This window comes from Rana temporaria, chromosome 9 (assembly GCF_905171775.1).
Source record: "Rana temporaria chromosome 9, aRanTem1.1, whole genome shotgun sequence".
Taxonomy (NCBI): Eukaryota; Metazoa; Chordata; class Amphibia; order Anura; family Ranidae; genus Rana; species Rana temporaria.
This window is the reverse complement of record NC_053497.1, coordinates 132,570,064-132,595,977: the sequence shown is the minus strand read 5'-3', so window position 1 is coordinate 132,595,977 and position 25,914 is coordinate 132,570,064. Positions and strand designations below refer to the sequence as shown.

At 44.7% G+C, this 25,914-nt stretch overlaps 1 protein-coding gene across 1 annotated transcript; it reads right to left on the bottom strand.

The window, feature by feature from the left end:
- Window positions 1–528: 528 nt before the first annotated feature.
- On the bottom strand, window positions 529–24,333 carry LOC120914089 (LHFPL tetraspan subfamily member 3 protein-like). The gene is made up of 4 exons (XM_040324563.1): window positions 24,224–24,333; window positions 14,304–14,692; window positions 8,376–8,612; window positions 529–678 (listed from the first exon to the last, which is right to left on the bottom strand). The coding sequence occupies exons 2-4, from the start codon at window positions 14,680–14,682 to the stop codon at window positions 656–658; spliced, it is 639 nt and encodes a 212-aa protein (XP_040180497.1). The 5' UTR covers window positions 14,683–14,692; window positions 24,224–24,333; the 3' UTR covers window positions 529–655.
- Between the last annotated feature and the right edge of the window lie 1,581 nt (window positions 24,334–25,914).

The following is a 25,914-nucleotide window of genomic DNA, read 5'->3' as shown; positions in this document are numbered from 1 at the left end:
AAAAACAAAGTTGGAAAGTTTAGTTTCTTAGCAGAGAAGACAAGCAACGTCTGCCAAAACATTGCTTTTCCTTTCTCCCATTCATTTCCTTTTAATTCCAGGGAGTATTGTATGCTCTGCAGTGTACACATCAGCTCATGGAGTTGGGAACGATGCAACTTTTGTGCGCATGAACAGGAGCTGAATCATCAGGGACCACCCAATGACCCAAAAAGATAACTATGAACCCATAAGTGTGGGTACCCCATTAATAGTCTAAACAGCTGCCAGTGGCTGTGGCAAAAGCACAGAGCCTGCGAAATTGATTGTTTACCAGTATGACAACGGGGGCCCAGATGGCTCAGTGACCCACATCACCGACAGGGTCCAACATGGAACTCATAGGGACATACGAGCACACATCTCTACACGTCTCTACACACAGCACAGCAGCAATGTGCCCCAAAACTGTGCATTTCCTGTAGGTAGCGGGGAGACAATAGTGTCATATTGTAGGTCCAGGGTGAAAAACCTCACTTATCTTTGAAATACAATTCACACTTTTCATTTATTTTTATTGCACAAAAAATAAATACAATACATAAAACAATAAGTTTGCTGTTTAACAAAAAACACCATCACAGTGGAAACAAATGCTTCTTGCTGTCACTGGCGGTCACAGGGTTTCCGATGTGAAACCTGCAAAACATTAATTAAACATAAACAACATTAAACCTGATTCGGCATATTCTGAACAGACCAGTAATGTAACCATAGGTTAAAATGTAACTCAACTTCTCTCCACATTTTTTTGACAAGTTTGGTATTGTAAAGCTACAACAAAAGGGGACTGGTAAGCGGGCAAACCTTCCTCTTTTCAGTTCTCTACCTACTGTACTGTGCCACATGGACATCCTGGGCGAGACTTAAAAGAGAAGTCCAGCCAAATCTAGTTTGGCTGGACTTCTCCTATGGATCACAGGAGTGCAGATAGTTTTGCACTCCTGTGATCTGTTTTAAGCAGAGAGCGGGCTGAAATTCATTCTCTGCGGACGTCACCAATGTCAGTCCAGGCACCGCGTCATTGCGTCAATAAAGTCTGGATCTGCAGGTGCCTGGACCAACACCTGGCTCAGCAAGCCATTGAGAGCCTGAGGCGGCCGCTCCGCCCCCTCCACAGCCCAGAGCTCCAGTGAGCGAGGAGGGGGCAGATCTGAGAGCTGTGACTGGGGCTGCGTACACACGGTCGGACAAAACCGATGAGAATGGACCGAGGTTCAGTTTCATCGGTCCAACCCGACGGTGTGTATAGCCCATCGGTCTGTTGTCCTTCGGTCCAAAATGTAAAAACATGCTTCAAAATCAAACCGATGGCCCGCTGCCCGATCGGTTCAAACCGATGGTTAGTACAGAAAGCATCGGTTCAAAACCTGCGCATGCTCAGAATCAAGTCGACGCATGCTTGGAAGCATTGAACTTTGTTTTTTTCAGCACATCGTGTGTTTGACGTCACCGCGTTCTGACCCGATCGGTTTTTGGAACGATGGTGTGTACGCACATCAGACCATCAGGCCACTTCAGCGGTGAACCGATGGAAATGGCCCGTCGGACCATTCTCATCGGTTTGGAACGACCGTGTATACGCGGCCTCACAGTCTGCAGATCTATGCTTATGGAGCTCTGAAAACCGAGGTAAGCATGAAACTCAAAACAAAAAAAAAATCCTTTACTTCTCTTTTAAGCCACATGGGCCCAATGTCGGGCAACATCGGCCGGTTTAATAAAAAACGTCCGTCATCTGGCCCGTCTGTATAGCAGCTCCGGACCAGCCTACTGCATAGTACAGAAGGGGAGATCCCTGTACTTACATCGGATTGTTAGTACTGCGAAAAAAAACTAGTGGTGTGTACTAGGCTTTACTAAAACTAATGCACACAGAATCTGGTACAGCTGTGCATAGTAACCAATCACCTCCTGTGTTTTATTGTCAAAGCTTAAAGTCTGATATAACATTATTTTTATGGCCTCCAGGTAGGTTATGCCATAGTGCGCTAGTATGCAAAGCATATTAGTACATTATGACATACTTACCTGTCATATGGTTTCTTCCAGCGCTGTAGTGGGATCACTCCGCCGAGCCACCCGCACTTCAATCTTCGCTCGGTCTTCCTTCCGTGTCCGGTACCTTCGGCCATGCCGCAGTGACCCCACTCCCGTGCATGCGCACGGGAGTCACTATGCCACAGCACAGATCGGGCCGTAGTGCTCACTGAGCTGCGTATGCGCGGCTCAGGGAACATGACAGCTGACAGGCAGAACGATGCATTTAAGGCAGACAAGACCAATAGGGTCTCTTCTGCCATTAATACCCTGCCTGTCAGCCATTTGTTTTAAAAACAACTTTACTTCTACTTTAAGCTGAAGTTAGAAGCTGATTGGTTACTACGCACAGTTGCACCAGATTCTGAGTGCACCGGTTTTGGCAAATCTCCCCATCGTGTATATACTGTAGGTGCTTCCCTCTTGCTCTGGATACAAAGATCTGGAGACAAGATAGGCAAACCAGATCACATTTGACATGGAGTAAGATAGGGGGATCAGTCAGGAACAACTATAGTGCAGTACTAGTAAATAGGAAGCAGAGTCTGCATAAGAAATCAGCAAACATGACTGCACCATGTACATATATGATTACAAACTATAATAGAAACTGCATCTTAAAAACACTGAAACTCATTGGTAAGAATATACTGATGCAGCCCTCACATTTTTGTAAACATTTTATTTATTATACCTTTTCATGTGACAACACTGACGAAATTACAGTTTGTTACAATGTAAAGTAGCGAGTGTACAGCTTGTATAACAGTATGAATTTTCTGTCCCCTCAAAATAACTCAACACACAGCCTTTAATGTCTAAACCGCTGGAAACAAAAGTAAGTACACCCCTAAGTGAAAATGTCCAAAATTGGGCCCGATTAGCCATTTTGCCTTCCCAGTGTCATGTGTTACGACGTCTCATACTGGTCACTGGAAGTTCAACATGGCACCTCATGGCAAAGAACTCTCTGAGGATCTGAAAAAAATAAATGTTGCTCTACATAAAGATGGCCTGGGCTATAAGAAGATTGCCAAGACCCTGAAACTGAGCTGAAGCACAGTGGCCAAGACCATACAGCGGTTTAACAGGACAGGTTCCACTCAGAACAGACCTCGCCATGGTCAACCAAAGAAGTTGAGTGCACATGCTCAGTGTCATAGCCAGAGGTTGTCTTTGGGAAATAGACGTATGAGTGCTGCCAGCATTGTTGCAGAAGTTGAAGGAGTGGGGGGTCAGCCTGTCAGTGCTCAGACCATATGCTGCACACTGCATCAAAGTGGTCTGCATGGCTCTAGGCCCAGTAGAAAGCCTCTTCTAAAGATGATGCACACGAAAGCCCGCAAACAGTTTGCTGAATACAAACAGACTAAGGATATGGATTACTGGAACCATGTCCTGTGGTCTGATGAGACCAAGAAAAACGTATTTGGTTCAGATGGTGTCAAGCGTGTGTGGCGGCAACCAGGTGAGGAGTACAAAGAAGTGTGTCTTGTCTACAGTCAAGCATGGTGGTGGGAGTGTCATGGTCTGGGGCTGCATGAGTGCTGCCGCCACTGGGGAGCTACAGTTCATTGAGGGAACCATGAATGCCAACATGTGCTGTGACATAGTTACATAGTTAGTCAGGTTGAAAAAAGACACAAGTCCATCCAGTTCAACCACAAAAAAAAAATAAACAATCAAAATAAAAAACACAGTACAATCCCATACACCCAACTCCATACCCACAGTTAGTCCAGAGGAAGGTAAAAAAAAAACAGCAGAGCATGATCCAATTAGCTACAGCAGGGGAAAAAATTCCTTCCTGATCCCCCAAGAGGCGATCAGATTTACCCTGGATCAACTTTACCTACAAATCTTAGTACTCAGTTATATTATGTACATTTAAGAAAGTATCCAGGCCTTTTTTAAAGCAATCTACTGAGCTGGCCAGAACCACCTCTGGAGGGAGTCTGTTCCACATTTTCACAGCTCTTACTGTGAAGAAACCTTTCCGTATTTGGGGATGAAATCTCTTTTCCTCTAGATGTAAAGAATCCCCTTGTCCTCTGTGTTGACCGTAAAGTGAATAACTCAACACCAAGTTCACTATATGGACCCCTTATATATTTGTACATGTGGATCATATCCCCCCTTATTCTCCTCTTCTCCAGAGTGAATAAATTCAGTTCTTCTAATCCTTCCTCATAGCTGAGCTCCTCCATGCCTCTTAGCAGTTTGGTTGTCCTTCTCTGCACTTTAGCATACAGACATACTGAAGCAAAGCATGATCCCCTCCCTTTGGAGACTGGGTCGCAGGGCAGTATTCCAACACAATAATGACCCCAGAAACACCTCCAAGACAACTACTGCCTTGCTAATGAAGCTGAGGGAAAAGGTGATGTACTGACCATGCATGTCTCCAGACCTAAACCCTATTGAGCATCTGTGGGGCATCCTCAAATGGAAGGTGGAGGAGCGCAAGGTCTCCAACATCCACCAGCTCCATGATATCCTCATGGAGGACTGGACGAGGACTCCAGTGGCAATCTGTGAAGCTCTGGTGAACTCCCATGCCCAAGAGGCCATGACACTCCCACCACCATGCTTGACTGTAGACAAGACACACTTGTCTTCGTACTCCTCACCTGTTTGCCGCCAAATAATGGTGGCCACACAAAATGTTCTCATTTTTGTTGCCAGCGGTTTAGACATTAATGGCTGTGTGTTGAGTTATTTTGAGAGGACAGCAAATTTACACTGTTATACAAGCTGTACACTCACTACTTTACATTGTAGAAAAGTGTAATTTCTTCAGTGTTGTCACATGAAAAGATATAATAAAATATATACAAAAATGTCACGGGTGTACACACTTTTGTGAGATACTGTATATATACAGTATATCTAATGACTTGAAATGACAGAGGGCTGCAACCATGATTAGTATTGCAGTCCAGGTATTAGCTGACACACACTATGATGGTCCTCACCTCCAGTGAGTACCTGTCCTGTCCTTGACTCCTGACACAACTTCCTTGTTTGACTCCTCTCCTGGAGCCATAGCTCACCATTCAGGCTCAGTAACGGACCCTCATGTGCCAAGCAGGCCCGTCGTTACAGGACAGGCAAAACAAACAATTGCTTGGGGCCCCGAGCCGGCCTGGGGCCCCCAACTTCCCCTTCCCAGGCTGTAGTGTGGCCGAGCTCCTCTTCCTTCCTCCTGGAGTCCTGTCAGTCCGGCCAGGTACCGTGTGTGGTACAGGAGATTTAATTTCCTGTTCCCGGCTGGACTGACAGGAAGAGCACACTGAGTGCTCACTTCCCTTCAGTCCGGCCGGGAACACAGGAAACTAAATCTGCTGTACCGCGCGGTACCGGGCCCGACCCGGGTACTATCTGATAGAGGACTGGGGACCCATAATGATAGAACACCGGACTGACAGGAGGAAGAGGAGCTCGGCCACGCTACAGCGGCTGCCTACAGGGAAGAAGGGGAGGTGAGAATAGACAAACATAGGGACTAGGGAGGGGGGGAGGAGTAGGAACATGGGTGTAAAAAATGATTGTAGCGCTAACGTAGGCCTTGCGTGTGGGGGGAGGGTGCTTGGGGGCCCCCATTTTGCTTGGGGCCCCTAAATTCCTTCAAACGGCCCTGGTGCCAAGTAGACCCTTCTCCGCTCTGCAGAGCCCCACCCACGAGAATTTCTACTCTACACTCCCTCTTATACTGACCTGGAATACATCTACATACAGAGATAGCATAACACAGCTGAAATGGCTCTTGGAGTGGGTGTACTGCCTTTCTAAACCCATGGGAGGTATGGAGCAGATTTAATCCTAGTAGACACAATTATCAGGCGAATGATCGTATGTTTTTTTTTTTTTTGCATGCTTGTTTCCATATAGAAAATTAAGAGGTTACTAAAGTATGAAAATTTTCATACGACAGAAAAAAAAATCGGAAGTGAAGTAATGTATAGTAATGTATTTTTGGATGAAAACTGTACTGATTAAATGAAAACCATACGATCTGGTATCGTACGAGAAAGGTTTTCGTGTTTGTCCCTTCAGATAATTTCAGACAAAAGCTGTGTATTAGTGACCAGATTACCATATGATCGCTTCGAAAGCAGTATTTTTTTGGATGATTTTCTGATCATGTGTACGGGGCTTTACGGGAGTGTGTGCCTCACCAGTGTGGGTATGCCACGAATAGTACAAACAGCTGCCAGGGGGTGTGGCAGAGGCACGGAACCTGCAAAATTGCAGAGTTTAGACAGTGCTGTCACCCTTTATATTTTCTGAAGGCATATAGTAGCACAGCAGAGGTGGGTGGGAAAGTATGTGCAAAAATCAGTTCATATGTATCTCACCTACTGTATTTACCTACATTAAATTTTAACACCATACTTTGCTTTTACTTCTCTGGTCTCTGAGTCAGCTCTTGCAAATGACCACCTACCACCATGGTAATGCAACAGACCAACAAGGTCAGCGAGGAGACTCACAGTTCCAGCTGGATGTAGATTATTACAAGGACATAACAATGAATCACAGTATTGCTTTGTTAGTAAGGAGAGCAGACAACCTTCAATTCACTTATGAAATCAGAAGCTGATCTTGCTAAATTACAGAACCCATAGGATGCCGGGAATTTTTTGGTTGCATGGAGAACCAACAGTGGCAGCAAATGTGTAAATGCAATATCATGCCTCCTAATTTCTGAGATGGGAAAGTGGGATGCCTTTTTGTACAAATATATTTAGGCAAAAGGCAAAATGTTCCTCACTTTATTACAAAATGTGTTTTCAGTGCTGCCTGTGTCCCTATTAGAAGGGTTTTGACTTACTTCCTGTTCTGTCGGACAACTCTTAAAAAGACAGGAAGTGAGGAGGTATTACTTTATTCCTGTTGTGTCTGATACCCCGTTATGTAGGCAGTTATGCCCTGTACACACGATCGGAATTTCCGATGGAAAAAGTCAGACGGCCTTTTTCCATCGTAAATTCCGACGTGTGTATGCCTCATCGTGGTTTTTCCATCCATATTCCGAGGAATTCCATCGGAGTTTAGATAGATGTTCTCTTTTACTCCGATGGAATTCTGTCCGAATTTCGATGTGAGTTTGGCCGGGCAAAAGCCTGATCGTGTGTACGGGGCTTAAGCGAGAAGAAATTCCTCCAAAGGAGAGACAGACAGAAACAGCCTTTCCACTCTATAGACAAGAGTCAGATAAAGCACTAACTGCTCGTATGAACTGCAAAACTGCTGCAATCATTGCCCCGGGCAAATTGGTCCTAGCAGAGTAAAGAATCTGACTGGCTCAACGAGTTGGATATATGCAATATGCCTTTCTTGTATAATCTATTAACTAGTTGCCGACCAGCCGCCGTCATTCTACGGCGGCAGGTCGACTCTCCTGGGCGACAGCCCGTAGCTATACGTCGGCTCTTTTAGTGGCCACTAGGGGCGTGTGCTGTCAGGGGGGAAACGCTGATCCTCTGTTCATACAATGTATGAACAGAAGATCAGTGTTTCCCCTAGTGAGGCCACCCCCCCCCCCACAGTAAGAACACACCCAGGGAACATACTTAACCCCTTCCCCGCCCCCTAGTGTTAACCCCTTCACTGCCAGTGGCATTTTTATAGTAATCCAATGCATTTTTATAGCACTGATCGCTTTAAAAATGCCAATGGTCCCAAAAATGTGTCAAAAGTGTCCGAAGTGTCTGCCATAATGTCGCAGTACCGAAAAAAAATCGCTGATCGCCGCCATTACTAGTAAAAAAAATATATTAATAAAAATGACATAAAAATACCCCCTATTTTGTAAACGCTATAACTTTTGCGCAAACCAATCAATAAACGCTTATTGCATTTTTTTTTTACGAAAAATATGTAGAAGAATACGTATTGTCCTAAACTGAGGAAAAAAAAAGTTTTTTTTATATATTTTTGGGGGATATTTATTACAGCAAAATGTAAAAAATATAAAAAATTTTCAAAATTGTCGCTCTATTTTTGTTTATAGCGCAAAAAATAAAAAACCGCAGAGGTGATCAAATACCACCAAAAGAAAGCTCTATTTGTGGGGGAAAAAAGGACGCCAATTTTGTTTGGGAGCCACGTCACACGACCGCGCAATTGTCAGTTAAAGCGACGCAGTCCCGAATCGCAAAAAGTGCTCTGGTCTTTGGGCAACAATATGGTCCGGGGGTTAAGTGGTTAATATCAATAATAATGCGATTTCATTAACAATCAAGCAAAAAAAGAAAAATGTGTCTTAAGAATATACAGAAAGGACCACTTACCTTTAGTGGGGTACTGGACCTCATTGGGATTTAGGGCATCATGGCGTTTCCCAAGGGTGAACCCCAGTACAGACAGAATAAGACAGTCAAATATTCCCAGTATGGCCAATATATATGCCCAGTGCACAGAGCACGTCCCCAGCTCATATCTGTCTGAGCGGTAGCCACAAAATGGCTGGACGGCAGCAGAATCCCATCCATCAGGGAAGAGGATGCAACCCAAAGCTTGGCACGAGGCTTAAAATAAATACATATAAAAAAATAAGTTAACAAACAAAGGTCACTGGCAAGAATGTTTTTTTCAAAGCAACAGAGCAAGGCAGTGATGATGTGTTAAAAGAAGCAACCCATAGAAAACAGTCGGTGCAGAGCAGCTCAGATAGTAGATGATTGCTAATAACTAGCTAATAGTTAACAGCTAATAATTAGATAATAAATAGCTAATAATTTCTAATAACATTTTTGTTATGTTCTCACCCCAGTCAGTTGGACCTCGGGTTTTAAAATAGTATTTTTTGGTGTGTTGTTTTTTCAGAAGTGAAAAAAAATTACATTATAGTTCTGATAATTGGAGTAGGTGACAATACTGTCATTGCTTACCTCTTGAAGATGCTAGTATTTTAATTTTGGATACAGTAGAGGAGGGTTAAAATAGCTATCAGTTTTTTATTTTGCCACTTCCAATGTGAGCAATTGTCTGTTAAAAGGGGCGCAGTGCCGAATCGCAAAACCTTTAGCTGCCTAAAGGTCCGGGTCTTAAGTGGTTAATAAATAGATTTCCACAAAGCAGCAGGGGACACCAGTATCAGGTTGTTTGAACTGATTATAATCTTTTGCTGTGAGTCTCTAAGTCTATGAGGGGGTTGAAGCAGTCAAGACTGCTTCATGGGCTGCTAATTCTATACACATCGGCCCCAAATCTGTATCCAGCTCCTAAGTTCCCAGAGTCTGTGTGTTTCGGGGGGGCATGTACCTGAATCTGAAGGAAAACTACTCCAAAAAGGTCCCCCAGGCACACATCTCCCAAAGAATAGAGCCCCCTCAAAAGCCAGGGCCCATAGTCAGTAGGTAGGAGGCTTCCCTGCAGTCCCTTCCAAAAGCCCTCGTCCTGGTTGGGTCTGTCCCATTTCTCCCCCAAAAGTAAACTAACCAGGTCCAAGACCTCTACCTGGTCTGGACATGCTTTGTTTCTAGTTGGTGCGTCTACCATCTGACCCATGAAATTGTCCTGCAAGACATTTAGGAACTGGCGAGCCTTAGACGAATGTGCAGTACCATCCGCCCAATCTATGTCTGGATAATTAAAATCCCCCATTATGATGACCCTTCCTTGCCGCTAATCCAAATTGTTATAGGAGGTCCATCCCTCCCTCAGGTTAGGGGGCCTATAGCATACTCCCAATATATCTTTCCCCTTAGTTTCATGCCTTTGAGACTCTACCCATAAGGATTCCACCTCCTCCTTAGCTCCCTTAGTGATGTCATCTCTCACATTCACTTGTAAATTAATCTTGATATACAGGCATACCCCTCCCCCTTTTTTACCCTCTCTATCCCTGCTATAAAGGGAATACCCTTGAATGGTTGCCAGACAATCATGAGAGCTGGTGAACCAAGTCTCTGAAATTCCCCAAAAATCGAAATCCTCCTCGTACAACAATATCTCTAGTTCTCCCATCTTGTCTGCCACGCTCCTGGCATTGGTGAACATGCCACGTAGTTTATACTGGTCACATACTGTCTTCCTATTGGGTGTTCCGAGGTTGCAAATAGGGCTTACTATAGTTACCTCGGGTTTATGTGCTTTAGTCAACCTACCACTAATGCCCCCAATACCAACCTCTGGATTATGTTCCATGCTTACTATATCCACCTGTGGACCTCCCCCCCCCCTCATCGCCTAGTTTAAAAGCCCCTCTAACTTTTTGCCATCTTCACTCTCAGCAGATCTGTACCCTCCTCATTTAGGTGACTGACTGAGAAGTCAACAAAGTTCTTCAGGAACCCAAACCCCTTCATTCTACAACAGCTCCTCAGCCACTTGTTTACTTCCCTAATCTCCCGCTGCCTTTCTGGTGTGGTTTAAGGTACCGGAAGTATTTCTGAAAATACTACCTTAGTGATCCTATTCCTCAATTTAGCGCCTAAATCCCTAAAATTCTTTTTTAGGACACTCCATCTTCCTCTGACTTTGTCATTGGTGCCAACGTGCACCATGACAGCCGGGTCTTGCCCTGCCCAGCCCCCCCCCAATAATCTATCCTCCAGATCCATGATGTGCCGAACGCGAGCGCCCAGTAGACAGCATACATTTCAGCGCTTCAGGTCTTTGTCACAGATTGCCCTCTCTGTCCTAAGAAATTAGTCCCCTACCACCAGAATCCGTCTTTCTTTCCCTTTGTTTCACCACCACTCTCACTGGAAGAGTTCTTCCCCTGGCAGATAGGGGAGTCCCTCAACAATCCTGATTGGTTCCACCAATGACACTCAACAGGGCATACATATTGGGATGTTCCAGCCCAGGATCGGCCTCCCTGGCACTTTCCCCTTCCTGACTGTCACCCATGTACTCTTTTCTAGTACCTGCACCTCTTTGTCTCCACCAGCCTCTGTGCTGGCCCCTGCTGCGTATGATCCCAGCTCTCCTTTAGTATGGAGGGTCTTCTCAGTGCTGACAGTTGCTTCCCTAGATTCAGAACCTGGGCTTCCAGGGAAACAATGTGCTTACATTTTGCACAGCAGTATTCACCCTCGATCGGATGATCAAAGAACGCATATATGCCACAAGATGTACACCAAGTCGCATCTCCACACGGGCGTCGTACCTACTAATTTAAAGAGGATTGGGGATTATACCCTGTCCAAACTAACAACTAGCTTCCTGACACTAATACTCAACAATACACAGGTACTCAACAATACAATACACAGGTACTCACAGCTCACGTGTACTCGCAGCCCACGTGCACTCGCAGCCTGCGTGCACTCACAGTCCACAGCTACTCACAACACTCAGGTATTCACAACACACATACTCACACACTCAGGCCCCATACACACGAGAGGATTTATCCGCAGATACGGTCCAGCGGACCGTATCCGCGGATAAATCCTCTCGAGGATTTCAGAGGATTTCTATGCGATGGCGTGTACACACCATCGCATTGAAATCCGCGCTGAAATCCTCTGCCGATGACGTGTCGCGCCGTCGCCGCTATTATGACGCAGCGACGGGCGCGACGCTGTCATATAAGGAATTCCACGCATGCGTCAAATCATTACGACGCGTGCGGGGAATCCCTTTAGACGGATGGATCCGGTAAGTCTGTACAGACGAGCGGATCCATCCGTTGGAATGGATTCCAGCAGATGGATTTGTTGTGCATGTCAGCAAATATCCATCTGCTGGAAATCCATCCCAGGGGAGAAATATCCGCGGATAAATATCCGTTGGCGTGTACACACCATAGGATCTATCCGCAGAAACCCATTTGATGGGATTTATCTGCGGATAGATTCTATGGTGTGTATGGGGCCTCAGGTACTCACCATACACAGGTACTTACAATACACAGGTACTCACAACACTCACAATACTCAGGTACTCACAATACACAGGTACTTACCATACACACATAATACTCAGTTACTCCACAATACACAGCGTCCACGGTAGACACAGTAATTTTTTGGGGTTTTTTGATTTTGCAGATTTCATTGCTAAATTGATCGACTCTCAGAAAACCTTTACTTACATTGTGGGTGTGATATCCTATGCACAAACCATTTCTTATATTTGCACACCAACCTGTTTTGACCTCTATGCACACTGCAAAAATGTGTCAAAAGTTTTGAGGCTGATTGTTGTAGTACCATTCACTCCCTCTTTACAGAGGATGGCACTTTGCCTACTGCCAAGAGAAGAAGGGAATCATTTCTTAAAGTGGTTGTTAAGCCACTTATATAACTTTATATAAGCCCCTCTGTGTCCTAATAACAAGTGCTCCTGCCTGTGTGCTTTATTAAGAAAATGCTTCCTTATTTCACATTGGTTCCTTGCAATCACGTCACCGGCCAACTCTCTCCTCGGCCTGGCTGACAGATGAACTGGGCGGGGCTGAGATTCTCCTGCTGATGCCAGGATGTAAGGAGGAGAGAGCCGGCCAGTCACGTGATTGTGGGGAAATGCTTTGAAATCTGGTAAAGGAGGCATTTTTTTAATAAAGCACACAAACAGGAGCACTTGTTATTAGGACACAGAGGGGCTTATATAAAATTTTAACAGTTATGAGAGCAGCAGGAGAAGGCACTGACACAGGGGCAGGCAGGGAGTGGAGGGGGGAGGAGGTGGACACAAGTAATCAGAGAGAATAACTGCAGATGACGGAGGCACATAAACTGAGTCATGATGAACCATGGTCATTCTACATAAGGGAGGGGAGAAACTGGCAGGATCAACCAGGTATTTTAGGGGAACAAACAACCCAGCACACGCACTGTGCTGTATAAAATTCTTTAAAGGGGCAGGATCCATTTTTTAGGGGGGTTAACAAACGCTTTAAGAGCTCTACTTTTTATTATTTACAAACAGTCCTTGAGCTCCTGGCAAGTGACTGTGCCCAGGCTGAGATGATGTCATTAGTCTGCTGCAGGCATGAGGAAGCATTTCATCTCTCCCCCAGTGATCACTGGGGCACATTGTAAATTTGTAACAGATCATGAGGCTGCAGCAAGGGGCAGACATTTGTGAACACAGCCAAACACTGCACAGACATTGGGGTTTACATGCCTGTCATCTTTGAGCCAGCATCTCAGTCCAGGAAGTAGATGGTGGCTACACAACGCCTGAATAAAGATGGCAACATTCTTCTATGTAGATATAAGCAAAAACAGAATTTTAGTAGAGTGGAGAAGTGTTGACATTTTTATTTTCAGTGCTGTGTGTTCCTTCCTGTCCTGATGACAAAAGCTCACCTAGTTTCTTTACAGGTATTACAAGGACAAAAAGTGATGCATGTAATGGGATCACAGACAGAAATTACCTGACATAAATGTTGTCTCTGCTACATTCATTAGTAAGGCCTGAAAGTCACATAAAATATAATTTTCTGCAAATATTGCAATGGCTTTGATGCCCCTTTCTCGAAAAAACTCTAGTTGGCTGGCTGTCATGTTGATTATCTGACTTTAATCCATTGAGTTATTAACCCAGAATAATTGTGCAGATAAGGACTTCTGATTTTATTCAGACTTTCCTGATCTGCATACATGCTCCAATCAGGCATTCAGAAAATAATAAAAACTGTGGCTCACCATAACGGCCATGCAACTGGCATTTTCAGAAGGTTGTAAGCAATGAAAGCCCCAGTATGAGGAGAGGTTACCTTAAAGGGGTTGTAAAGGTAAAACATTTTCCCCCTAAATAGCTTCCTTTACCTTAGTGCAGTCCTCCTTCACTTACCTCATCCTTCCATTTTGATTTAAATGTCCTTATTTCTTCTGAGAAATCCTCACTTCCTGTTCTTCTGTCTGTAACTCCACACAGTAATGCAAGGCTTTCTCCCTGGTGTGGAGTGTCGTGCTTGCCCCCTCCCTTGGACTACGGGAGAGTCAGGAAGCTCTCTACGTTGCAGATAGAGAAAGGAGCTGTGTGTTAGTGGGCTTCTTGACTCTCCTGTAGTCCATGGGAGGGGGCGAGCACAACTCCACACCAGGGAGAAAGCCTTGCATTACTGTGTGGAGTTACAAACAGAAGAACAGGAATTGAGGATTTCTCAGAAGAAATAAGGACATTTAATAGCAAAATGGAAGGATGAGGTAAGTGAAGGAGGACTGCACTAAGGTAAAGGAAGCTATTTAGGGAAAAAAAAATATGGTACCTTTACAACCCCTAATAAAACCCAGATACTGTCCCATGCAATGCCTTACCTGCACTGATTTGAAGCCAGGCACACAGCTTAAAAACTGTCCCTGAGTTACAGAACCACAACAGTCCAATGCAAGCCAGGCTGAACAGAACCAGCAACAGAGCTCCAACCATGAACCCGGCTGCTGTCTGGAAAGGAGGGAGAGCCTCCAGAGCAGCTGGGGGTCCCCTGCATTCGGTGCCCCAATCTAATTCCTCGCACACCTGGTAAAGTCCAAACTGCCCACTACCATCCCCTCCTAAAACCCAGGCAGGCTGCAGGAGCACCACAATCTCCAAGATGCCCAGGAAGAGGGTACAGGATGCCCACAGGACAGTAACCGCCCGGCCATTTTGGACAAAGTCTGTGTCGTACAGTTCCACATGTCCATGAGGTTCCATGGGGAATCACCTGGATGACAAAAAAAACAAATACAACATTAAATAGAGGTAGTCTCAGGTAAATGACTAACCAAACACTACTTAAAAGGTTAGTCCATTCAGAAATAACATTTCAGACGTTTGCAGTTACAGTACCTAACAGTGACTTCCATCTCTCAGGAACACTATTGGTTACATCACTGTGCTGAGTTGTTGGGTCTGCACACTTTCTGTGACTATTATGATGGGTTTTGTTATTTTTTTGGATTTATATTATGGAGAAAGTAACAGGAAGAGCTGGAACACATAAAGCTGAATAGGGACACCCATAACTAAATGGACAAGAACAGTGTCAGCTTTTAGATGTGTTCCTCAGCGAACACAATGTACAGGAGAATGAGCAATATTAGTGACTTATACATACACCACGTGTTTTAATTATTTATAAATAGTGCAGCACTCAGGGCCGATCCTAGGGTCACAGGCGCCTGGGTGAAGAAATATTTCTGGCGACCCCTCATGGGCGTCATCATTTTACTAACTCCTCCCCTTAAACTCCCCTACAAATGTTTCTATGGCAATGACTCAACCACAGAGATGCTCCCCCACGAAGTCTTCATTACCCTGGAATCCTTACATGATCTCTTAACAATAAAAAAAATACAGGAAGATAAGCAGAGTACTTTATTGGGACCTGGAGGGGGGCCTCTCTGATGGACACAAAGAGGGCTTCTGTTAGAGAGTCTGTTAAAAAGAGCCCCAGACATACTACAGACATGATATAGGAGATGGTCAGAGATCACAGACATAGTACAGGAGACAGTCAGAGACTGCAAACATAATACAGGAGATGGTCAGAGACTGCAGACATGATACAGGAGATGGTCAGAGATCACAGACATAGTACAGGAGACTGTCAGAGACTGCAAACATAGTACAGGAGACAGTCAGAGACTGCAGACATAATACAGGAGATGGTCAGAGATCACAGACATAGTACAGGAGACGGTCAGAGACTGCAGACATAATACAGGAGATGGTCAGAGACTGCAGACATAATACAAGAGATGGTCAGAGACTGCAGACATAATACAGGAGATGGTCAGAGACTGCAGACATAATACAGGAGATGGTCAGAGACTGCAGACATAATACAGGAGATGGTCAGAGACTGCAGACATAGTACAGGAGATGGTCAGAGACACATCAGTTCTGGACAGACACACACCTATGCTCAGAACACTAGTTCTGGACGGACACAAACAAAGAGAGAAGGAGGGAGCGGATAACTCTACCACTTTGGCGCCCCCATCTCTGCAGGCGCCTGGGTGCAAAGCACCCTGTGCACCCTGCCTAGGATCGGCCCTGGCAGCACTGCCATCTCTCATTGAAAAAATAAAAAATATATATATAAAAAAGTAAAAAGATTAATATCAACACAGTGCAAAATGTATAATCAAAAATAAAGTTCATATATGTGAATAAATGCTAAACCGCTTCTGTGATTTCTTGATTGTTGTAAACTCTAGTAAATAAATCAACCACCACTGTGCTCTTGACGTTCTCTGTAGAAAATGCGAAATTGTGCACACCATCACCAGCCGTTTTACCTGCTCACCTCAACAATGAGCCAGAAAGACTCTCTCTACAATAAGATCTCACTCCTCCTGCTCTGACCTGTTACTTGGTATCAGCTGTCAAAGAGCCTCCCAAGTAAGATGTTTCCTCTTAAAGGAGTTCTCTGACCTAAAACTTTTAACCCCCGCTGTGCCCGGGCTGTAAAAATATACAAAATAAACTGTCACTTACCTGCCTATGATCCCCCGTTGTTCCGATATCGCCGTCCCGTTCTCCGGTCCCGGGCCCCTTCCGCTTCCTGGGGGTCGGTGACTCATAGTGCGCTCAGCCTATCAGCGGCCGCAGCAATGTCCCTTCGCGGCCGCTGATAGGCTGAGCGCACTATGAGTCACCGACACACAGGAAGCGGAAGAGACCGGGACCGGAGAACGGGACGGCGATATTGGAACAACGGGGGATCGTAGGCAGGTAAGTGACAGTTTATTTTGTATATTTTTACAGCCCGGGCACAGCGGGGGTTAAAAGTTTTAGGTCAGAGAACTCCTTTAAGATATTGTTCCAAATCATGCAAATATGAATAAAGAATACATAGTGCTCTCCGTTTCACTTACCGTATTTATCAGCGTATACCGCGCACTTTTTTCCCCTTAAAATAAGGGGAAAATCGTGGGTGTGCGATATACGCCGATACCTGCGCTGTGTTTGAACGCCGCCACAGACATATACCGAGCGCAGTACACTCAGGTACACTCGGCCAGGCTCGGCTCCGCTCGCGGTCACGCCCTGTGCCGCCTCCTAGCCTTTATGAGAGTGTGCCCGAGTTTACTGCACTCGGTATATGTCGGCAGCGGCGGCGGCGTTCAAACACAGCGTGGGAAGCGGGGATCGGCTCAAAAACAGCGCGGGAGAACACCACCGAGGCCGCAGACGGACGCCGGGCAAGACACAGACGAGGGGCATTCAAACTGTAATTATTTTCTTTTTTTTCCTGAAATTTCCCTTCTAGGTTGGGGGTGCGCGCTATACGCCGGTGCGCGCTATATGAAGATAAATACGGTATTTATTTAAAATGCCCCATTAAAATCACACTTACAGGAATAACAATGAAAACTCACATAGCACGATACAAAAAGCGTCCGCTCGCTCACCACTTTGGCTGCGTGACGTCACAGGTTCGGCTCCTCCCCTATACACGCATATCGCCCTCCGATTGGGCTTTCTCAATAGATAGGGGAGGAGCCGAGCCCGTGATGTCAGGCAGCCACAGTGGTGGATAGAGCACTATGTATTTTTGCACATACAGTGGAACCTCGGATTCACAATACGAGCACTGTATTTTAAAAAACCCTAACACGGTTTGTGAGTGTTGTCTCGCAAAACGAGCAGGATTCAGGCGAAATCGGTGTTCAGTACCGCATTTGGCCTGCTGGGGGCCTAACCGAGCAGAGCCAATGCTCGGAAAGACACGGAAATGCTCAGTTCCCGAGTCTTTCCGGCGCCCTCCCCCCCACCTCTGGCCGCATGCAATATTGCATGCCATTGAAGTCAATGCAGAACAAATTATTTTCGTTTCCATTGACTTCAATGGGGAAACTCGCTTTGATATGTGAGTACTTTGGATTACGAGATTATGCTCGTAATCCGGGGTTCCACTGTAATTTGTTGTATTTTGCACATGATATTTAGTTTTCACGTCACACTTTTTTAGGGTGGCACTGATTGATTTTTTATACACACACTAAACTGGGGGAACCTGTGTCTTTATTCAACTTTATCAACAATGTATTATTCCTTAATCAAATTATGGCAGAGAGATCTTTCTGTTGGACAATTTACGCCATTTAAAAAGCCAGTGGTTGACTCATCTCACCAGACTCTTTCTATGACTAGAATATTATTTTGTAGATGGACTGAGCCTTTAAAGCAGAGGTCCACCTAAACAAAAAATATTAAAAGCCAGCAGCTACAAATACAGCAGCTGCTGACTTTTAATAAATGGATACTTACCTGTCCAGGGTGCCCACGATGTTCGGCAACCGAAGACAAGCAATCGATCGTCTCCCGGCTGCCCCCACCGCCATCCTCTGTGAGGGAATCAGAAAGTGAAGCGTTGCGGCTTCACTGCTCGATTCCCTACTGCGAATGCGCGAGTCGCGCTGTGCATCTTCACTGGTCCTTGCTGGGAACTGTGTGTTTCCCAAAACACAGCGGGGGGGGGGGGGGGGGGAGAAGTGGCATAGATATCCACAGATTCTGCAGCTATCTATGCCCGGAAGTGGGTGCAAATACTAGTACCTAATAAAATGCCTGTGAATGTATAGTCCCCAGTGTGATTCAGGAGCTAGGACTTGTCTTTTTCATTCCATTGATACATGGTCTTCATAGTGTTTCAAGACCTAGGACTTGTCTCCTTCATTTCATTGATACATGATCTCCATTGTGTTTCAGGACCTAGGACTTGTCTCCTTCAATCCATATATAGACTGCTCAAAAAAAAAATAAGGAACACTTTGAAAACATATCAGATCTCAACGAGCAAAAATCTCATGCAGAATATCTATTCTGATATGGACTGGGTAATGTGTTTGGAATGAAAGGATGGCACATCATTTGATGCAAATGAAAATGATCCAACTACAGAGGGCATAATTCAGAAAACCCTGAAAATCAAAGTGAAAAAATTATGCAAGCTAGTCCATTTTGCTGAAATGTCATTGCAACAACTCAAAATGGCCCCCAAGTGCTTGTATTCATGCCTGACAACATTAGGGCATGCTCCTAATGAGATGACGGATGGTGTCCTGGGGTATTTTCTCCCAGATCTGGACCAGAGCATCACTGAGCTCCTGAACAGACTGAAGGGCAACCTGGCAGCACCGGATAGACCAGAACATAATGTCCCAGAGGTGTTCTTTTGGATTTAGGTCAGGTGAGCGTGGGGGCCATTCAGTGGTATCAATTTCTTCATCCTCCAGGAACTGGCTGCATGCTCTCGCCACCGGAGGCCGGGCATTGTCGTGCACCAGGAGGAACCCAGGACCCACTGCACCAGCGGAGGGTCTGACAATGGGTCCAATGATTTCATCCCGATACCTAATGGCAGTCAGGGTGCCATTGTGCAGCCTGTAGAGGTCTGTGCGTCCCTCCATGGATATGCCTCCCCAGACCATCACTGACCCACCACCAAACCGGTCATGCTGAACGATGTTACAGGCAGCATAAAGTTCTCCGTGGCTTCTCCGGACCCTTTCACGTCTGTCACATATGCTCAGGGTAAACCTGCTCTCATCTGTGAAAAGCATGGGGCACCTGCCAATTCTGGTGTTCAATGGAAAATGCCAATCAAGCTATACAGTGTCCGGCAGTGAGCACAGAGCACACTAGAGGACGTCGGGCCCTCAGGCCACCCCCATGAAGTCCGTTTCTGATTGTTTGGTCAGAGACATTCACACCAGTGGCCTGCTGGAGGTCATTTTGTAGGGCTCTGCTCATCCTGTTCCTCCTTGCACAAAGGAGCAGATACCGGTCCTGCTAATGGGTTAAGGACCTTCTACGGCTCTGTCCAGCTCTCCTAGAGTAACTGCCCGTCTCCTGGAATTTCCTCCATGCTCTTGAAACTGTGCTGGGAGACACGGCAAACCTTCTGGCAATGACACGTTCTGATGTGCCATCCTGGAGGAATTGGACTGCCTGTGCAACCTTTATAAAGTCCAAGTATTGCCTCGTGCTACCAGTAGTGACACTGACCCTAGCTAAATGCAAAACTAGTGAAAAACAGTCAGAAAAGAGGAGTAGGGAAAAAAAAGTCAGACACCTCCACCTGAAAAAAAACATTCCTGGTTTGGAGGTCGTCTCATTGTTGCCTATCTAGTGCACCTGTTGTTAATTTCAATTAACAGCAAAGCAGCTGAAACTGATCAACAACCCCCTCTGTATACACCCACCCCCTCTGCTACTTAACTGACCAGATCAACATCCCAGGAGTTCTGATTCAAAAGTGTACATTTAATTTTTTTGAGCAGTGTATAAGGTGTCCAGTCTGATATAGGAGCTTGTATTTGCCTCCATTATTCAGTAGATGTATGAGATTTACTGAGAGGAACTTACTAAACTGGGGCAGTTGTGCATGGCAACCAATCAGCTTCTAATTTTCAGCTTCAAAACTCTGCTGGACAAGCTAGAAGCTGACTGGTTACTACGAACAGCTGCTCTGGATTCTGTCTGTTCCAGTTTTAGTAAACCCCCCTGGTCTGATACAGGACTTAGACATATGGGGGTTCATTTACTAAAACTGGAGAGAGCAAAATCTGGTGCAGCTCTGCATAGAAACAAATCAGCTTCCAGGTTTGTTGTCAAAACTTAATTGAACTGAAGTTAGAAGCTGATTGGCTACCATGCACAGCTACACCAGATTTTGCACACTCCAATTTTAGTATATCAACCCAATGGTCTCCAGTATGATATTTGACCTAGGATCTGTCTACTTGATTCCATTGATACATGGTTCTCTAGTATGATACGGGACCTGGGACTTCTTTCCTTCATTCCATAGATACATGGTTCTCTAGTATGATATGGTACCAAGGACCTGTCTACTTGATTCCATAGATACATGGTTCTCTAGTATGATACGGGACCTGGGACTTCTTTCCTTCATCCCATAGATACATGGTTCTCTAGTATGATACGGGACCTAGGACCTGTCTACTTGATTCCATAGATACATGGTTCTCTAGTATGATACGGGACCTGGGACTTCTTTCCTTCATCCCATAGATAAATGGTTCTCTAGTATGATACGGGACCTGGGACCTGTCTACTTGATTCCATAGATACATGGTTCTCTAGTATGATACGGGACCTAGGATCTGTCTACTTGATTCCATAGATACATGGTTCTCTAGTATGATACGGGACCTGGGACTTCTTTCCTTCATTCCATAGATACATTGTTCTCTAGTATGATACGGGACCTAGGACCTGTCTACTTGATTCCATAGATACATGGTTCTCTAGTATGATACGGGACCTGGAACTTCTTTCCTTCATTCCATAGATATATGGTTCTCTAGTATGATACAGGACCTAGGACCTGTCTACTTGATTCCATAGATACATGGTTCTCTAGTATGATACAGGAACTGGGACTTCTTTCCTTCATTCCATAGATACATGGTTCTCTACCGTGTTTCCCCGAAAATAAGCCTGGGTCTTATATTCATTTTGGCAACAAAAGACACAGTAGGGCTTATTTTCGGGGTAGGTCTTACCATGTAATGTGCTGTCTTCTCTCCCCCCCTCTCCCTCCCTGCCTGTCAGGAATCCCCAGTGTGAACTGAGTTAAAATGCTTGTAAAATCTTATAATCCACTCTATTACAGTATTATATAATGTACAATGTGTGTGTTTCTGTAATATAATTGTGCCAAATACCTTCTTTATAGCGCCGCTCTACACTTCTGTGACCCGCCGGAGCTCTCTTGCCCGCATTTATATTACAGAAACACACACATTGTACATTATATAATACTGTAGGATTATAGGATTTTAAAAGCATTTTAAACTAGGTCTTATTTTCGGGGTAGGGCTTATATTGCAACCCTCCTGGAAAATAACGCTAGGTCTTATTTTCGGGGTAGGTCTTATTTTCGGGGAAACAGGGTAGTATGATACGGGACCTGGGACTTCTTTCCTTCATTCCATAGATACATTGTTCTCTAGTATGATACGGGACCTAGGACCTGTCTACTTGATTCCATAGATACATGGTTCTCTAGTATGATACGGGACCTGGAACTTCTTTCCTTCATTCCATAGATATATGGTTTCCAGTCTCAAAGAACCAATGATTTGTTTTCTTCATTCCGTAATCACAGGTCTATAATCCGATACAGGACCTAGGACTTGTCTCCCTTTTTTTTTTTGTGTTTGAATTGTTATTGTGACGAGTGTATGTGGAGGATGGTGGAAATGGGTGTGGATAAATGCTGAAGGGTATTTTGTTTTAATGATAAAATAACTCGTATTTATTAAGATTCGGTGTATTGAAAAATGTACATGAACAAAGTATATTGTAAGTGAATTTTGTACAAATGTAAAAGTTGTATATCCAAGGAAAAGTTTAAAAAAAATAAATTGAAAACAATCCGATACAGGACCTAGGACTTGTCTCCTTTTTTACCCAAGAGGAATGGCCTTCAGTCTGATACAGGGCCGAATGCCATGTACACACGATTGGAATTTCCGACAACAAAACCGTGGATTTTTTTCCGAAGGAATGTTGGCTCAAACTTGTGTTGCATACACACGGTCACACAAATGTCTGAAATTCCGAACGTCAAGAACGCAGTGACGTACAACACTATGACGAGCCGAGAAAAATTAAGTTCAATGATTCTGAGCATGCGTCGAATTGATTCTGAGCATGCGTAAGATTTTTGTGCGTCGGAATTGCATACAGACGATCAGAATTTATTGTCAGAAATTCCGACAGCAAATGTCCGATGGAGCCTACACACGGTCGGAATATCCGACCAAAAGCTCACATCGAACTTTGTTGTCGGAAATTCCGATCATGTGTACACGGCATAGGACTTGTTTCTTTCATTCCATAGATATACAGGGCCGAAATCAGATACATTGGCGCATATTTCTGCCGGCGTAGCGCATCTCATATGCGCTATGCCGACGTAACACAGAGAGACAAGCAGAGTATTCACAAAGCACTTGCTCCCAACGTTGCGCCAGCGTAACGTAAATTCTTTGGCGTAAGCCGGCCTAATTCAAAGTAGGTGGAAGTGGGCGTGATCCATTTAAATGAACCGTGACCCCATGTAAATGATGGGCCGAATGAACGGCGCATGCGCCGTCCCGTGGACGCATCCCAGTGCGCATGCTCAGAATCACGTCGGAAATACTCCCTAGGATACGTCGAATCACTGCCTACGACGTGAACGTAACCTACGCCCAGCCCTATTCACGTACTACTACGTAAAATACGACGGCTGTTCCCTGGTCTATACCTTAACATGACTTACACCTGCTTTATGAGGCTTAACTTTACGCCGGACGTACGACTTACGTAAACCGCGTATATTACAGCGACGGGCGCAAGTACGTTCGTGAATCGGCGTATCTCACTCATTTGCATATTCAAATCTTAAATCAATGGGAGCACCCCTTGCGGCCAGCGTAAATATGCGCCCAGGATACGACGGCGTAGGAAACTTATGTCGGTCAGAGGAAGCCTATTTTCAGACGTATCTAGTTCTATGGGCACGGCGCATAGATACGACGGCGCACATTGACACTTACGATGCGTATCTCGAGATACGCTTGCGTAAGTTCTACGTGAATCCGGGCCAATGTCTTTAGTCTTCTGCACTTTATACCTTATCTGGAGCCCATCTCCTATATACATCTCTATCCTAAAAGTAACATCATCCTTTTGGCAAAGACACATGTAGAAATTAGGTCTTGCTCTGTATACAGTATCTGATCCTAAATCTAGCGCTATACATTTTTTAAGAACCTTGGGCACACACAGACAACTCACCTCCTCATCTGAAGAAGAGCTGGCCCAGAAAGTGTCCTTTCCTGTCTAAATGTCTAGACCATCAATATTTTTCTCTCTATGCATACCTTAGCTAAAATCCTTCACATGCATCTCTGACGCTATAAATCTAAATCTTCCTTTTACTATACAGATACAATATCTGACATGAGATCTGTCCTCCTCCTCCAATGTATGTGAATATCAAGCTCTTGATCCACCTCCTCTCTGTATTGATATTTAATAATTAGGAACCGATCTCCACCTCCTTCTATACAGATATTTCATCCAGAACTCATCACCTATTTTATTTAAATGAAGATGTGAATCCAAAAGTTGTCTATATATATATATAGCTGGGTCTTCTATCATGAGCATATCCTGCAGACTAAAGGAATACATTATTAAATTACAATAACATCCTGTATCTTACCTTGATCCCAAGATGCTGTATTCATTACAAATGCACCATTTTCTATGCCTTCGGTAGCAGCAGTTGCTGTATCTTAGAGCTGAAAGTGACCCCTCCCCCCCTTCTGCAGTTCAGCAACCCCCTCCCTGCTGTACTACATGCAATGTACATCACCTTTCCCTGCAAATCCTTTACCATCTACAGAATACAACCTACAACCTTTCTCAATCCCCATCCCGTTTTCTCTGTTATACCATATAAATCACTTCTTCCTGCTAGTTCTGTAATTGCCCACACTGGTGCTCTCGACCAGTGCTACATAAGCCACCAGACATATTTTTTTAATGGGTGAACCTGCATATTAAAGGAAATGGTTCAATTAATTGATTTATTCAAATCTCTATGAATAACTTATTACAGATATCGAGGCTGGGCAGGTAGACCATGTGCAGTTTAGCAAATATCCTATTCTAGGCAATCAGTGTAATTTGTCACCTTTGCCTAGTGTGCTTTGGGATTACAGGTGAAACTCGGAAAATTTGAATATTGTGCAAAAGTTCATTTATTTCACTAATGCAACTTAAGGTGAAACTAATATATGATATAGACTCATTACATGCAAAGCAAGATCGTTCATGCCGTTATTTGTCATAATTGTGGTGATTGTGGCTTACAGCTCATGAAAACCCCAAATCCACAATCTCAGAAAATTAGAATATTGTGAAAAGGTGCAATATTCTAGGCTCAAAGTGTCCCACTCTAGTCAGCTAAATAAGCCATAAAAACCTGCAAAGGGTTCCTGAGCCTTTAAATGGTCTCTCAGTCTGGTCCAGTAGGAATCACAGTCATGGGAAAGACTGCTGACCTGACAGTTGTGCAGAAAACCATCATTGACACCCTCCATAAGGAGGGAAAGCTGAAGGCCGCTATTGAAGCATCCTGGTCTTCAATAAACCTCAGCAGTGCCACAGGCTGATGGCTTCCATGCCACGCCACATTGAGGCAGTAATTACTGCAAAAGGGGCCCAAACCAAGTACTGAGTACATATGCATGCGTATACTTTTCAGAGGTCCGATATTGTTCTATGTACAATCCTTGTTTTATTGATTGTATGCAATATTCTGAGATTGTGGATTTGGGGTTTTCATGAGCTGTAAGTCATAATCATCACAATTATGACAAATCAAGGCTTGAACTATCTTGCTTTGCATGTAATGAGTCTATCCCATATTTTAGTTTCACCTTTTAGGTTGCATTAGGCCCCTTTCACATTGAGGAGTTTTTCAGGCGGTACAGCGCTAAAAATAGCGCTGCTATCGCGCCTGAAAAACTCCTTCACTGCAGACTCAATGTGAAAGCCCGAGGGCTTTCACACTGAGGCGATGCGCTGGCGGGAGACAAAAAAATCTCCTGTCAGCAGCATCTTTGGAGTGGTGAGAGGAGCGGCATGTATACCGCTCCTTCACATTGAAAACAATGGGAAACCGCGGCAATACGCCTCTATAGAGGCGCATTGCGGGCGGTATTAACTCTTTATCGGCCGCTAGCGGGGGTTAATACCGCACCGCTAGCGGCTGATACCCGCGGCAATTCCGGCGGTATAGCGCCGCTATTTTTAGCGGCGTTATACCGCCACCGCAGCTCCCGCCCCAGTCTGAAAGGGGCCTAAGTGAAATAAATGAACTTTTGCACGATATTCTAAATTTTCGAG

Excerpts from the sequence above, each read along its gene's own strand:
- LOC120914089 (XM_040324563.1), bottom strand. The coding sequence starts at position 14,682 with ATGGAACCTCATGGACATGTGGAACTGTACGACACAGACTTTGTCCAA. Across the intron at positions 8,613-14,303 it reads CTGGCTTCAAATCAGTGCAG|CCTCGTGCCAAGCTTTGGGT; the intron begins GTAAGGCATTGC and ends ATTTATTTTAAG. Across the intron at positions 679-8,375 it reads GGTCCAGTACCCCACTAAAG|GTTTCACATCGGAAACCCTG; the intron begins GTAAGTGGTCCT and ends AATGTTTTGCAG.